The sequence below is a fragment of the Balaenoptera musculus genome, chromosome 14 (genome assembly GCF_009873245.2).
Source record: "Balaenoptera musculus isolate JJ_BM4_2016_0621 chromosome 14, mBalMus1.pri.v3, whole genome shotgun sequence".
Lineage (NCBI taxonomy): Eukaryota > Metazoa > Chordata > Mammalia > Artiodactyla > Balaenopteridae > Balaenoptera > Balaenoptera musculus.
In genome coordinates, this window is record NC_045798.1 from 10,438,891 (window position 1) to 10,453,179 (window position 14,289).

General features: G+C 45.8%; 1 protein-coding gene across 1 annotated transcript in view; it reads right to left on the reverse strand.

Annotated features, from left to right (window-relative positions):
- Window positions 1-14,289, reverse strand: part of CCDC60 (coiled-coil domain containing 60) — a 165,860-nt gene that overhangs the window by 56,703 nt on the left and 94,868 nt on the right. Inside the window, exon 3 of the mRNA XM_036823211.1 lies at window positions 1,619-1,789. Within this exon, the coding sequence (XP_036679106.1) occupies window positions 1,619-1,789 (171 nt within the window). The remainder of the gene's footprint in view (window positions 1-1,618; window positions 1,790-14,289) is intronic.

Consider the following 14,289-nt stretch of genomic DNA (forward strand, 5'->3'; position numbering starts at 1 on the left):
TTCAATGGCATTTGAATTGATGGCTGTACAACCATCGCCTAAATCTAGTTCCAAAATATCTTCATCAGCCCCAAAGGAGACCCCACACCCATTAAGCAGTCATTCTCCATCCCCCCACTTCCTCAACCCCTGGCAACCACCAATCTGCTTCCTGTTTGGGATGAACCTCAAACAAACTATGGTAAGTGAAAGAAGCCAGGCACAAAGAGGTCCCATATTGTATGGTTCCATTGGTAGGACCATTGTTTTTAAGACGTACACGTGCATATTTCTTTACGTTAACGTCGTGAAGAATTTGGGAAATGGTGCATCACCTGCTGTGGATTCCATTTCCTCTTTAGCCGGCAACATGTCAATTTGGGTTCCTAAAGGCAGCCCTAGCACAGTAACTCTCAACCTTGGCTTCACATGGGGATTATCTAGGGGAGCTTTAGAAAGTACTATGTCCGGGTAACAACCCCAGAGGGTCTGATGTAATGGGTCTGGGAAGCAACCTGGGCACCAGGTGATTCTAATTGTGGAGCCAGGGCTGAGACCACTGCTCTAATAGGGCAACAGCAGGCCATTTCTACCATATATATTTCCCCTCTTCCTGCTTCAGCACCTCCTTTCCATCACTGATTTGTGCCTCATTTGGTCTGCACAAGCTAAGTATTCCGGGAGTTTGTTTCTGCAGAATGTAGCAGTCCATGAATGTTGGTGTCACTCAGTTTGGGACACGGGGGTGCTTTCCAACTATGACCTTAGTCATAGGGGGAATTATGACTAAGCCTCATTCTTAATCTCTAAAATGGGGCTGATCATAGTATCTATCTCATAGGAACGTTTTGAAATTTTGACAAAAAGACGTGCACAAAGCACGCAGTAGACACTCATTATAAATTACTGTTGTGGTTGTGATTATTAGCATGATTGTTACTGTTACGTGAATGGGCATTTCATAATGGACCAGTCTGTTGATGGTCCTCTCTCAACCAGAGGAAAGACCTTTACAAAAAGAGGGAGGCTACTGATTCAACAAACCAACAAACCTTTTTTTGGTCCACTTGCTTTGGGTGGATACCGAGCTACGACCTGGGGTGTCAGGAGAAGGTCTGGAATAGGGATATCGATGTGGAATAAAACAAAGTAGTGTGCAAACACGTTAAGGGAACTCAGAGTCCAAATGGGTTCTGGAGGTGGTTGGGCTGAAATCTGGGAAGGATCAGGAGAGGGCAGCATTTAAGCTGGGCTTTTAATGATAATTAGAACTTTAGTTGGAAGAGGATGTAGGGAAGAGCACTTAAGGCCCAGAGAACAGCACGGGAAAATGCCTAGAGGTAGGGACAAGCCTTGGAACGAGAGGGAAAGAGGCACATCTGGGGACCAGCAAGATTTCTTGGGTAGCTCTTGGCAATGGATGTGAGGACAGACATATGTAGTAGAAGATACCTCACTGAATACCAGAAGGTGAGGCTGGCGAGGTAGGTTGAGCCAGACTGAAAGAAGTCATTAGACACCAGCCTAAGGAGGGGCTCCCCATGTGAGACAGCTGCCACCCCTCAACCCAACCAGACAGGGTTCCTTCTCGTTGGTCCTTCCCAAGACCACTGGTGCCACGGTGATGGTGTCTACTTACGTCAAAAGAATATCCCCATACTGGATATCTGACATCTTTTTGGCTGGTTGGAATATATTTCTTTCTTCCTCTTTGAGTTTCTGAAGTTGTTGTTGCCTCTTTTTCAATGCACTCTCCTCCCTCAGAATAGTAAAGTATCCACGGCCCATCTTCACCCACTGAATCAAGATGCTGGAGAAAGAGAAAGAGAGAGGAAGATGAGTTGGCGATCAATGCAATGTCTTACTGTCTTGGGACTGATAATCCACTGAAGGGCACTCTCATGCCCAGTAGCAGGAGACCTCCTGCCTTTAGAATTCCAAAGTCACAGAGACCTAAGCTTGGATTATGGACCCACCTCTTACCAAAGACCTTGAATTATCTAACCTCTCCTGGTTTCAGTTCCATCACTCCACAAACATTTATTGAGTGCCTACTATGTGCTAGGCACTCTGCTATGTACATTGAAATGAGCATAATAATTTACACCCCAGAGAACTAATTTAATTGGCAGTGTTTTTATTTTGTTTTGTTTTTCATGGTGTGTCTCAGATTCAGTGAAATGCGGTATTTGAGTTTCTTATACATATGCCACCGGAAGGTCACCAGCAATCTTTTTCTAAATTTAGACCTTGCTTCTCAGCTCACGTAAAGTTTTCTGAATCTCTATGCTACACGATACACGTGCATCCCAGCCGGTCATTGGCGGGTAAGGATCAGGCATCATCTGCCCAGCCCATATTCTCGCTCCAGCAAAATAGCCTCTCAGGTTCCTCATGTATAAAATTGTGCAAAACCAAATGAATGTGTATGCTGGTGGAACACAGTGAAACCAGATTATACAGAACTGGCCCTGAACTGTCCATTTGGGCTTTTATTTTTAAGTTTAGGGATGCAAGCCGTGGATCTGAGGTGGAATTCGTATTTGAAACAAAAATGTGCTGCGGTCTTGCTTTCAAGCTTCTGAAATCCACTCATCAAAGAGCATCCTGAGGTTGCCAGATAACCTGACAGAACGAAAACCGTAACCGTGCGCAACCCCTTAATTTCACAGGGGAGGATTTCCTTGATGTGGCACAAACAAAGCAAACGCAGAGCTCATCTGGGAGCTGGGGCTGACAGCAACTGTTTTTTCATGGTTATGCTACTTCACAGAGACTCTTCGCTCAAAATGTGGTTCATAGGTAAAGACTGACGTCACACACGCACCACAAGGGTGTGAAATGACATGACTCACATTATGAGGCTTTCTGGGCTCCGAAGCAGGTCTGCAATCAGCTGAGAGAGCAGGGTTGGGGGGGGGAGGGGAAGGGAGGGCCGGCTTAGGGTTTTCTGGGAGTGGGGCTGGGGTGAGGGGTCCCTTGTTTGAGTGTGGTCTCAGCTTCCCGCCAGCACCAAAACAAGGAGCACCTTGGGTTTCTTATCAGCTTGCCCAGATGCGGGGCAGAGGAAAAGGTGGGGGGAGGAGGGGGGCGGGCAGCTCAAACGCTGTCAAAGGTCGCACGTCAAAAATGGAGTCAGACTCTTCATTGCGTTAATTCACGCCCAATTTCAAATGTGTGTGTTTGCCTGAATAGCTGCATCACTATTAACCATTCAACAAAAAGGTAATGAATACCCGCTGTGTGTCAGGAGCTACTCCAGGTGCTGAGGTACAGCAGCAAACAAAACAGCTCACAACATTCCTGTCCTCGTGAAGCTCCTATTCCAGGGGGCGGAGACAGACACGAAACAGAGTGAACTGTAGGTGACACGCTAAGTTCCAGGCACGAGCATAAAGCAGGGACGTGGGAGAGTGAGAGACAGGGGTGGGGTGTGGATCGGTGCCATTTTAAACTGATGGTCAGCGAGGGCCTGGCTGAGAAGGTGACATTTGAGGAAAGACGTAAAGGAGGTGATGGAGTAAACCATGCAGATACCTGGGGGAAGGGAACAGCATGTGCAAAGGCCCTGGGCAAGTACAACTTTTCATCTAGAAAAGTTTCGTTTTCATTGACTAAAATGTTATGTGACATCACATAGTACAGTTTGTGCTCCTGAAAGATTACATTTTTCTGATTTAGATATTGGTCTTCTATCTAAGACTTTTGTTTAACAGAAAGGATCTGCTCTGAAAAAGGAAGGAAGGAAGGGAGGGAGGGGAGGGGAGGGGAGAAGGAAGAAAAGCCTGCTGTGTCCCAGATTGGGTGCTACTCTAGGAAGCAATAGATGTTACCACTTTCATTAAGAAGCTCATCTCTAATAACTCCAACTAACATCCTCAAGTTCAGAGCCCCAGCAATTGGAGAGGTCCCTCTCTGCCATCGGACCTCAATGAGACTTCTCAAGCGCATCCAGGGTGCTCTTGAGATGCAGCAAGTCATCTGGATAGAAGGCTTTTTCAGTGAACGAAGCTATGTTGTGTTCTCACATCTGTGGTAGAACTTAGCCCTGCAGCTCAGCAGTTCTGTGTTCTGCCCTCCCGCGAGCCCCTCACTTCTGGTGTGTGAGTTCACTTACTTATCCTCACAACAGCTCGACCTTGTGGGCACTGTTGTTATCATTTCCATTTGCAGATGAGGAAACAGGCCCAGAAAGGTGAGGTCAGAAAAGCTGGCAAGAAGCAGATCTGGGGTCTGAACCCAGGTAGTGGATTCCCCCGTGGGGTCCGACTACAGAGTCTGCTGGTTTGTAGGAGGTCAGGATGTTTCCACTGGGGAGTCTCACCAGCTTGTCCTGGAAACCCCTGTCCTTGACTTGGAGATTCTATAGGCCACCAGGTCCTTGGCTAACTTGGGTGGCTTGTCATTGACTGGCCGGTGTTAGGGGCTCGCCTTTACCTGTTGTCCAGATTCTCTCAAGGAGTAGAAGGCTGTCAGCAAGGCCTCTCAGGTCCCAGAACAGACCACGGTCTTCAGAGGCAGAGGGTGGGACCGGCACTGAGAAGTCTCATGTGTGATCATTGCGCAGAACAATGGGAGGGGTTCCAGGCACCTGGAGCAGACCCAGGCGGTGTGGTGGGCTTTGGGCTCTGATTTCACTGTGTAACTGAACAAAAGCCTTTGTCTTTCCCTGCAGAAACTGTAACCAACTAGATCCTGAAATGCACATGTTATGGATTGAATCGTGTACCACCCCCCAGCCAAATTCATAGGGTGAAGTCTCAACCCCCAGTACCTCAGAATGTGACCTTATTTGGAAATAGGGTCACTGCAGTTAAGATGAGGTCATGCTGGAGGAGAGTGGGTCCCTACGCCAATATGACTGGTGTCCATATAAAAAGGGGAAATTTGGTCACAGACACATAGGCAGAGAGAAAACCATGTGAAGATGAAGTCAGAGATCAGGGAGATGCTTCTGCAGGCCAAGGAATGCCAAAGATTGCCAGCAAGTCAGCAGAAGCTAGGAGAGAGGCATGGAACAGATTTTCTCTCTCAGACGTGAGAAGGAACCAACCCTTCTGATACCTTGATCTTGGACTTCTAGCCTCTGGAACTGTGAGACAATAAATTTCTGTTGTTTAAGCTACCCAGTTTATAGTACTTTGTTACAGCAGCCCTAGTAAACTGTTACAGTATGATCAAATATCTAAGCCTACACGCATGGAACAGCCCAACTCTTTATTTTCTTTGACTGCAAGAGTTAACGAAATCCTTATTAAATTAATTTTATAATAAGTGACAGGCTGAAGTCCATGCCACAGTAAATAAAAGGGACCTGAATATTATGTACAGGCCCTGAGCTGGACACCTATTTTGTGTCAGATCCTGTTCTAGGCAGTTATGATGTGTCAGGTTCTGTTCAAGCACTGGCATTACAAAGGCGAACACATCCTCAAAGAATTCACAGTCTTCACCTCTGCATCTAAGTTATCTTATTTCTACAAAAGTAGAAACTAAGAGGTTGTTAAGAGATTTATTTGACTTCTTTTTGCCCTTATTCCAAAAAGGATTAGGAGCAGAAAATTTTAAAACTGAGAAGGGCAGGAGACATGAAAAAATAAGAAAACAATATCAGGTAAGACAAGTATCGAAACCCATGACAAATGAGCTAGTGCACAGATTTGGCCCTCAGCATCCTAGCGGCCAGCACAAAGAGGGAAACACAATCCCTCATGTGATTCCTAATGACCATGAAATTTTGAAAAAGCTGTTCAGGTGATGCCTAGCCATTCCTGGTGGAAGAAGAAGAGATTTCTTTCAAGGATCTGTATAGGGACAACACGGTGAAAAGCCGAGTCTGCAACAAACCTCTAGATGAGGGTAGTGATAAATGCCTGTCTTACTGATTAACTCACAGAAAAGCATCGGGGAGTTGGTGTCGGCAATTTGAGGAATCTAGCAAGTTTTCTGGTAGAACTGCAGCCCCTTTCAACCAAGGCAGCCAGACTCCTAGCGGTTAGATCTTCTGGAAAGACCTGGCTGAGAGATGAACAGAGGTGGTGGTGTGGGGGGGTGAGGGGGGGCAGGGGTTGTCTGGGCCCTCAGGTCAGACCCACCAGCCTATTCTGGGAACTTCAGGCTGCGGGGTGTTCATTCCGTGTACCGTGAAGTGCTCCCCTGTTACTGCAGAGGCCCATTTAAAAATGCTTAGTATTTTAGCAAATTCCCATTTAATTCCCTTGTATGTTCCCTCCATTTTCTTCATCATTATTGCTGATTACCAGGCTATTTGCGCGAAGGGAGCTATTTGCAGGGAAGAGCAGTTTTCGCCTTTAAATCCACTCACCCGGGGCCTCCTGTTCACTGCTTTCCACGATGTAAAACTCCCATGGCTAACATGGCAGGAGGAACAATGGGGAGTCAAATAATTAACTGCGTCAGGCAAACGAAGGAAGAAGCAGATTATAAATGCCAAATGCCACTACCCAATGCCACTTCCTCTTAACCAATGCATGCGGGTAGGTTTTCACATTTAAGGGACATATGTTCTCTGTACATTCATCAGCCTGTGTGAGCTGATGAATGAAAAATTCGCAATATGGCAATAGGAATAGTCTTAGTGGGGCTGAGCGGAGCCACACCAAAGGGGCAGGTTTCACTCCCAAGCACCTTCAGACCTGAGGGCCAGTGTACGCAGTGGTAAGCCTTGGAGGGGCCAGCCTCTTGGATGGGGTCTCTACTTTGCCACTCCCTTAGGCAGGTTTTAAACCTCTCTAAACCACAGCCTCTTCATCTCCAAACGAGGAAAAAAGTCATTCTTGCCTCAAAGGGCTGTTGGGAGGATTAAATGACAGTGGATGTAAAGAGTTTAGTGTAGTGCCTAGTACCTAGGACTCCATGATTGGGCGCTACAATTATTACTGTCAACTCGCTTAACAGTCCTGAGAGGGTGGTGTGATCTGCAGTTGAGAAAATAGAGGGAAGAGGTTAAGTAAACGATGAGGGTCATAGTAGCTGGGAAGTAGCAAAGCAAGGGTTGGGAGCCAGCAGGGATGATTCCAGAATTTCTCTCTCCATCTGCATGCTGCAAACACAAGCATATTCAGAAGGAAGCTTTAAAGCTTTGAGTCTATGCATCTCTGGGCTGTTCTTATTGTGCAGAGTTCACCTCTAGGCCCACAGGAGAGAAGCTGGTGGCTTACACTTTCCTCCTTTAGACCATGTTTTACCCAATCCAAGTCACCACCTGTGGCAGATCAGGTCATCATTCAGCAAATACTCACTCCCTCACCCATCCCCTACATTCAGGGGTGGAATGTACTCCCAGCATCCTGACTTTGGGCTTCACCATATGACTTCTTTGGCCAATGGGATGTTAGTAGATATGACTTGAAAAGAAGCTTGAAATAAGCTTGCTCGGTTGGGTCCATGACAAGAAAAAACCCCCACTATTTCATTGAACCCAGAAGAATAAGAAAGGCATGGAACAGACCTGAACCCAGCTAATCTCAGCCTAAATCAGCCAAACCCCAGTTATCCCACAGACACATGAGCAAGGAAGAAATACTTATTGAAAGTCACTGAGTTTTAGGATAGTTTGTTACACAGCATTATGGTGAAAATCGCTGACCAATACATCATTTGTTATAAGAGGTGACATTATTTTATGAACCACAACGAAGGAAAAAATCCATGCCAGTTCGATTAAGACATGATTGTACACTGCATCTCCAGTTCAGAGATGTTAAAATGTGAAAAAAAAATGTGCCTATTAGATATAAAATATGGCATTAGGAAAGAAATTGCCTCAGACCCGAGAAAAGATGATCTGGAACAGAACTTGGAACATAAAGGTAGTAATTAACAGCACCTTCAGAGAAGTATCTAGCGATTTTCTGATATTCTCTGATGAGATTGACAGTCCTTTCTGGGGTGTTAGATTTACCCGCACATCTGGCCCGTCAGACTTGTAACAAGGCTATTAATCTTTACTAGTCATCCTACTCTTGAGTGACGCTATGTAGCTGCTTGCTACTCGAAGTGTGGTCCCTGGAGCAGCCGCATTAGCAACATACAGGAGCTTGTTAGAAATGCAGAATCTTGGGCCCCCCTCACACCTCCTGAATGAGGATCTGCATTTTAACAGGACCCCGAGATGACTCACATACACATATAAGTTTGAGTTGCACTGGTCTAGCTGTCCTCTCCCTTCTGTTAAAAGATACTCTTTCCAGAAAGAAATCTTCGAACTGGCTTTATTAGAAGCCCAATTCCCTTCCTACAAGTTTGAAATAAACCTTTGACACACACTAGCAGTCAATTCATCTCAGAAAGTTCTTCAAGCACAGCTGTAGCAGCCATTCTTACCCTTTGAGGGCACTCCGCTTCTCATGAGTCTCCCATTACCTGAATCAGCACCTCCATCCCCAGGGCCCTAAAGGAAACAGGGACTGACGGTCATCTAAAACAGACAGCCCCAGCTCTCTTCACAGGGGCCTTGCAGGAAGCTGCGGAGTACTGGAGAGTCGACAGGCAGCGAAAGAAATTCACGTTCAACCTTTCTATTATGGGGGGCATGGGATTAACCACCGCAAATCACTTTGTTAAAAATCAACAGCCCAGATGTACTTTAAAAAATACAAAAAACAAAAAAACACAACTTTTAATGGTATTATGGCTCTGCATCCAGCTGGTTTTCACTCGCATTTTCTGTCTTGCCTGCAAGAAATATGGGACTATAAAGCCAGGAGAGCTTCCATGGGGGGAGGAAGCATGACATTAAAATGAACAAACACTCCTGGCAATATCCGATTTCAGGGATGTCCTGCTCTCGCAGAAGGGAATTGCTTACATGGGAAATTTTCACTTAACAAATTTTACTGTTTTCCAATAATGGCAAATAAATTAGTTTCTTCCCAGACTGTGGAGGCTGAAGGCTTGGAGAGCCCATTTCAGGTGGCTGGCTCACGTCTTGCTTTGTCAGCCCACCCAGACATACTGAGTTCAGAGGAGGAGAGGGCAAACATGATGGAACGAGGAATGGATCTGAAACGCTATCCCGAAATTCTTGAATTTTCAGGCAACCCCTACAGGCAAATTAATAACTCAGCCCTAGCTCAAACGCACCAAGCAAATATTTTGCATTTAAATTCCCGCATTAGAATGCCCTACAATAACTTAATAAATCTGCCTGGCTGCCAAATTGACAAGAAGGTGAGAATCATTCATTAAAATGCAAATGCAATTGAGATGAAATTTGGAATACATTTATTACAGTAATTGAACTTCAGTCAACTGTAGGCACAACACAGATTCTGAACTACCTTTCAGACAAAAGGACGTGTTGCGTTATCAACACCCCCCCCACCCCAAGTTAATATCTTTGTCAGCATGCAAATTAAAGCCATTTCCTGAGGGCCAATGATTTGCAATGGAGGATTTCACTCTTCTTTATAGGACAAGATTGCCAGAGATAAAGGTCAACTGCATACACAAAAGATTGCTCTGGTACCATATTGTGTATACAGCAAATTGATTGCAAACATATTCTGAGTGCTTACTGCAACAATATTATTAAATCACATCTGAACATCTCTGTACTCTCCCTGGGTCATTTGCTAATTGTAATGCCTAACAATGGGAGATTCGCCAAGTCAGGATTTCACCTCTCAGATCAAAAGTTTCAGATGGATTTCTCTCCTGTCTGAATGACTCAGCCCAAAGACGAGGCCCAGTTCAAGGGTTCTTTTTTTTTTTTTTAGAAGGAATCCTTTTTTTTTTTTTAAACCAGATTTTATATTTTATTCAAATCACATTTATTTTAAATTTATTTATTTATTTATTTATTTATGGCTGTGTTGGGTCTTCGTTTCTGTGCGAGGGCTTTCTCCAGTTGCGGCAAGTGGGGGCCACTCTTCATCGCGGTGCGCGGGCCTCTCACTATCGCGGCCTCTCTTGTTGCGGAGCACAGGCTCCAGACGCGCAGGCTCAGTAATTGTGGCTCACGGGCCTAGTTGCTCCGCGGCACGTGGGATCTTCCCAGACCAGGGCTCGAACCCGTGTCCCCTGCATTGGCAGGCAGATTCTCAACCACTGCGCCACCAGGGAAGCCCTCAAGGGTTCTTTTTAATCAGATGGAAGAAAGATGCTACTGAGACTGTGGTAAAGACACAGAAAAATTGACTCGCAAGCGAGGAGTCGCTTTATCTGCTTCAGTTTTATTCTCTCTGGCTCCTTTGCAAAATTCACGTGGCATTTCTGAGGTCCGGGCAAACAGCGCACTTGCACCTAGCAGACGCTGTTTGAGTCGGAAGAAGGCACAGCCTAGAATCTTTCTTTGGCCACAGGCCACAGTCTTCCTTGGCTATTCAGAAGTGACCTTAGTGGCAAAATACAATTCATTTCACCTGTAAAATGGAGAGATTGCTTTTGCCCCCTTCATTCCCTTCATATTTATTAATTCATAATGAAGTGAAGTCCACTCTATTTCCTAAATGTCACTAGACTTCCTGTGGCCACCACCCTAGCCAGAAACCATCTATTACTCTAAGTAGCTTCCTACCTGGTCTTTCTCCTTCTCAATCCACTGTCCACCTGGCTGTCACAGGGCTCTTTCTGAAAAGCAGACTCATTCCCATCAGAGTGTTCCAAACCCTTCAATGGCTTCCCACTGCTCTCAGGATGAAGTTCAGACTTTTTCCCATGGCAATAAGTCCCTCTAAGATCTGGGCTTTATCTCCAACTGTTAGGGGAACCACTGACTGAAACCGCCCACCCTGGCCAGGCACCACAGTAACCATTTGCATGAGTTGTTTTACGACAGGAGGTCCTGGTAAGGAACCCGGAACTAACAAGCCACCACCAACCGGAAGAATTTGGGAAAGGTCAAAAGGAGATGCCAGTGCATATGTCCTACAAACCTCCCAGAATCCTCCCCGCTGGAGTCCATCTTGGCTGAGTGATGCATGTGCCACCAGGAAGGACCCTGAGTCAGAATGATTGGCCAGAGACAAACCAGAAACTAATCCTATCATCATAAAACCCGAGACTACGAGCCACGTGGCAGAGCAGTCTTCCTGGGATCCCTTACCCTGCTGCTCTCCACCCGGGCACCCCTTCTCAATAAAATCTTTTGCTTTGTCAGCACGTGTGTCTCCTCGGACGATTCATTTCCAAGTGTTAGACAAGAGCCGACTCTCGGGCCCTGGAAGTGGGTCCCCCTTCCTGCAACATAACCACTCATCCAGTCATTCATGTGTATCTCTCTACCCCTCAGAATCCTATGATTCTGCCTCTTCCTGCAGCACTTCCTCCCCCTTCTTCACTTGCTGATTCCAAGGCTTTGGAAAAACTGTCAACTGTTGACCATTCAATACTGCTACTCCCTCCCTCCCTCCAGCTCTAGGCTAGGTCAAGTGCCCCCTCTGTGCCCTCACAGCTCCCTGTGTCTATGTGCTCCCCATACTGCACTCGTCACACTATATGGCAATTGACTAGTTCCTTGTCTGCTTTTCCTACTAGAAGGCAGACTCCTTGAAGACAGTGCCTGACAAAGAGCAGGCAGTCAGCATTTACTGGTTTTCCTTCCCTACCTCTCGCCCTTTCTCCCAATGGCAGAAAGTGCATTTCCTGAGCTTCCTTAGTAAAGACCACATTATCTTGGACATCAAATACCTAGATAAAAAGTCGACAAAACAAAACAACAACAAACAAAACTACATTTTCCAGCTGCCCTGGCAGATAGGACAAGCCAGTGAGGTACAAGAGGAAATCGTTGGGAGGGACTTCTGGGAAAACTCTATAAACAAGGTTAACACAGCTGGGTGGCATATGCCCTTTGGTCCCTTTTTCCTCTTCTTCCTTCCTGCTGCCTGGAACTTAGCTACAATGGTTGCAATGCCAGTAGCCATTGTGTGAGCATGAGGAAAGCTTGCAGATGGAAGCAAACACTAAGGATAGTAGATTAAAAGATAGAAAGAATCTGGGTACTTCCTCCAGAAGGTAAACCTCTTTTATGTGAGGGAGGTAAGCCTTTACCTTGTTTAAGTCATGGTAATTTCAGGGCTCTGTTTGCTATGTAGTTGAATATAGCCCCCAACTAACAATCTCTCTTTGTCTCTGTCTCTGTCTCTTTTTTCCTTGACTAAACTGTCATGATTATCACGTTTGAAATGCCATCATCTTGGCTAAATCACTGGCCGAGGACTAGGGAAAGATATTAGGAGAGGTTAGTTTGGATAATGGGAAATGAGGCAAGGAAACTTAGAAGCATGAAACTCTTCTGTGAGAGGTAGGTCTGGGAGCATCTCCACTGAGGGTGCCTGAACAGCTGGGAAATATACAACAGGAGGGTCTGAGCCTGTAAGGAATGAAGGCTGGGGGCCCAGGAGAGTGGCTGCAGTTGGAGAGAAGTAGGTACTGTCTGGGGTGGTGGGAGGAGGTGCACAGTGATGGCTTGAGCGGCACTGAGCTAGGCTCTCGATGTGCAGTTCTCCCCTTGCATCCACACACCATCCCTATGAAGGAAGTACTCTTCATTTTGCTGTTGAGGAAAGCATGGCTCATAGAGGTCAAGTAGTAGTCTGACCAGAGGTTAGTAACTGGTGGAGTTGGAATTTAAACCCAGGTAGCCTGATTCCACAGCGTTGCATGAGAAAGATGCACTGGTTTTAGAAAAGGTCTCTTCCAGGTTTAACTGCTCATCGTTTCCTTGCCACTCAATGTCTGTGACTTTGGGTGAGTCATTTTTACCTCTTTGAGATGCACGTTGCTCATCTGTAGCATTGGGATAAATTGATACCCTCCCAGGATATTGTTGAAACCATGTATGAGACGCAGTTAGCATGATGCCTGGCACATCGGAGATCTTCAATAAATGGTAACAACCACTATTTTCATCACCATCGTCATCATCTCCATGAAGCTATAAATGACTGCTGTTACAACTCTCTTGCTTTGCACACAGGACGGCTGTTTGGCTCTGAGCCTCCACAGGCTTCTGGGAAGCGGCACTTGGTTCACGTGTCAAGCTTAGGAGTTTCTCTCCTCTGAGGGTAGCGGCAAGAACAGTCTAATAAGACCACAATTATTTTGGGGTTCGGTCAACTGCATTACACAGTAATTCATAAAGGTCTGTGAATCCACTGTACGTGGTGGTGGTAGGATCAACGCTTGGTTGTCATGTTAAGTAATGAAATTTATTAAGCTAAAGGGCCAGGGAATTAACCTCTGCTCTGCTGAATAAAAATTGACATGCAGAGACCTTCTAATTATTTTAAGTGGTTTTCTTTTCTGGGTTCTTCCTTTATTTAATCTCTATCTCAGACCTTCACTAAAGAAAATGAAGAAAGCGGGAAAGGAAGACAAAGAGGTAAAAGAGGAGGAGCAAGAGATGGAAAGAAGAATATAAGGAACCCACATCCAGCCTGGGAGACCCCGCTGGAGACAGGAGATGATCATCCGGCCGATGGGTTTGGGCGAAAGTGGGACATTAAGGTCAGTTAGAAAGCCGGGTTCTAATTCTAATTCTACCAACAACTAACTGGCTGTGTGATTTAGGCAGAATAGTTAGCCCCTCTGCCCTATTGATTTAGGGATAAGCATCACCCCACTGCCTCTATCACGACCACCATCACCACTAGAACATCAATAATTACCACGTGGCAATAACTATGAAAAGGCTTTAAAGTTACTAATCTCTCTAACTTCTAAAACAATTCTCCAAGGCAGCAATTAGCAGTATTACCACCCCATCTCACAGTGAGGAAACTGAAGTACAGAGAGGTTCGGTGACTTATGCAAGGTCACCCAGATGGGGTGCAGTGGAGTCTGGACTCATATCCAGGCCTGAGCCTGTCTTCCTCATCTGTCTTTTTGAGATAGTATTATCTTATCTGACTCGTGAAAGATGAAAAATGAGGAAATAGATGTGAAAGCATTTTTTAAAAAGTCAGAGTACAATCTGTACAACAAAGCACAGTTGGGTACACACGTAGGTAAGTTGGTGATGAGTAAAATTAAGATGCAAAAAAAGCTGTACCTCTGCGAATCTCTATGCGCTCTCTTCTAAACCCTCTGCCACCTTAGGCACCGCTCAAGGAATTGAAAACGGCATGACATGTTTGGCTGGGGGTTTGGAACGACTAAAATGTTCTTGCCTCTTAGCACTGCTCCCCGATGGTTTGGTCCTCCACCAGGCAACAGAATCAGCTTCTTAAACGTGAAGATGCACATCCTATGAAGAGTGCACCACCCCGCTGCCCTCGCAGCTCCCCGCCATCTGGGCTGGCCCCACCCTGCTTTGTCTCAGGGCTGTACACTTCTGAGGGGCTA